The sequence below is a fragment of the Dipodomys ordii genome, unplaced genomic scaffold (genome assembly GCF_000151885.1).
Source record: "Dipodomys ordii isolate 6190 unplaced genomic scaffold, Dord_2.0 Scaffold81, whole genome shotgun sequence".
Taxonomy (NCBI): domain Eukaryota; kingdom Metazoa; phylum Chordata; class Mammalia; order Rodentia; family Heteromyidae; genus Dipodomys; species Dipodomys ordii.
Window position 1 is genome coordinate 3,170,645 of NW_012267297.1, and position 1,521 is coordinate 3,172,165.

Here is a 1,521-nt window from a genome sequence, read left to right on the forward strand (position 1 = left end):
AGGGATGTGAAGGGTAAACAAAGGAGGAGGCTGCAATGCTTGGTAAGAAATGTACACATTATCCTGCCCATGTAATTGTAACTCCTCTGTACAGTATGTTCACAAATAAAATAAAATTAAAAAAAAAAAGAAGGGACGTTGAGAGGCTAGGAGTGTGGTGGCTTATACCTGTAATCCCAACCACGTGGGAGGCAGAGAGGGGAATGTGTGTTGTACTCCATCTCAACAAAAAGAGCTGGGAATGCTGAGGGGCTGGTGGCTCACACCTGTCATCCCAGCTTCTCAGGAGGCTGAGATCTGAGGCTCATCGTTCAAAGCCAGCCTGGGCAGGAAAGTCCCTGAGACTCCTATCTCCAGTGAACCACCAGAAAACCAGAAGTGGCACTGTGGCTCAAATGGTAGAGCGCCAGCCTGGAGCTGACGAGCTGAGGGACAGCGCCCAGGCCCAGAGTTCAAGCCCCACCACTGACAAAAATAAAAATAAAAAAACAGACCTGGGAGGGTCGTGCATGCCTGTTGCATCTTGTTTCATAAGAAGCGTAGAGAACAGGATCACGAATCCCAGGCTGGCCATGAAGGCTGATTTCATCCAACTGGAAGTGATGGGTGTACTCCACCGGAAGTGATTGATGATCAACCCGGAAGTGATTGATGGATCAAACCGGAAGCCACTGGCTCATCCAACTGAAAAACCAAGATGGCCGCCCCTCTGAAGTCTCATTTGAGGGAGGCAAGAATGGGAATCAGGGGCAAAGAGGATGATCTCTTGGGCCAGATCTCCACAAGCAGAAGCTTTAATGGAAAGTCTGGTGTGGAAAGGGACTAGACTCTCAGTTTTTGTTGGTGTTGGTGGCGTTTGGGGTTTGGGGTTGTGTTTTGTTGCTGTTGTTTTAAGGCAAAGCCAATGGAAGTTGCTGAGGGCTTGAATGGGGCATGGAAGACAGAATTCCAGGACGATGGCAGGTCTCTGCTCTGAATGCTGAGAGGTTTCTTGGAGCACAATGGGCAAACATTGGAACAGAGGAGTTGGAAGGGGGTAGAATCTAGGACCATTTTAAAAAAAGAAAAAAGAACCCAACTCTCTGAATCTCACGAGTCTCCTGTCTCAGGTCTGACATTTGGGAAAGGGGTTCTGGAATCAACAAATTGGTGATTGTCTTAAAAACAAAGTCAGGGCTGAGAACTCAGATTTCAGTAAAAGTGGATGTTGGTGGTGGTGGTTGGTGGCTTGCTTTTTGTTTGTGTTTTGTGCTTTTTCTGAGTGGCGATCGATTCTTCTCCCACTGACTGATTTTGTCCCACTCACTACCTGCATTCGATGACCCCAGGAGTGGAGGATGCGAAAGAGAATTGTAGAATTGCAAAAGTGAGTGGATTTCTAATTGAGAAGAACAAGGCAGCTCTCTACCTATAAAGTCACTTCTAAATACACATCCAAGGGCTGGGCAGGTGGCTCAGTGGTAGAGCGCTTGCCTTGCATGCCTGAGGCCCTGGGTTCGATTCCTCAGCACCACATAAGCA

General features: G+C 47.9%; 1 protein-coding gene across 1 annotated transcript in view; it reads left to right on the top strand.

The window, feature by feature from the left end:
- The window catches only part of LOC105992235 (solute carrier organic anion transporter family member 1B2-like), a 34,036-nt gene that overhangs the window by 25,450 nt on the left and 7,065 nt on the right, over positions 1 to 1,521 (top strand). Inside the window, exon 10 of the mRNA XM_013025057.1 lies at positions 3 to 13. Within this exon, the coding sequence (XP_012880511.1) occupies positions 3 to 13 (11 nt within the window). The remainder of the gene's footprint in view (positions 1 to 2; positions 14 to 1,521) is intronic.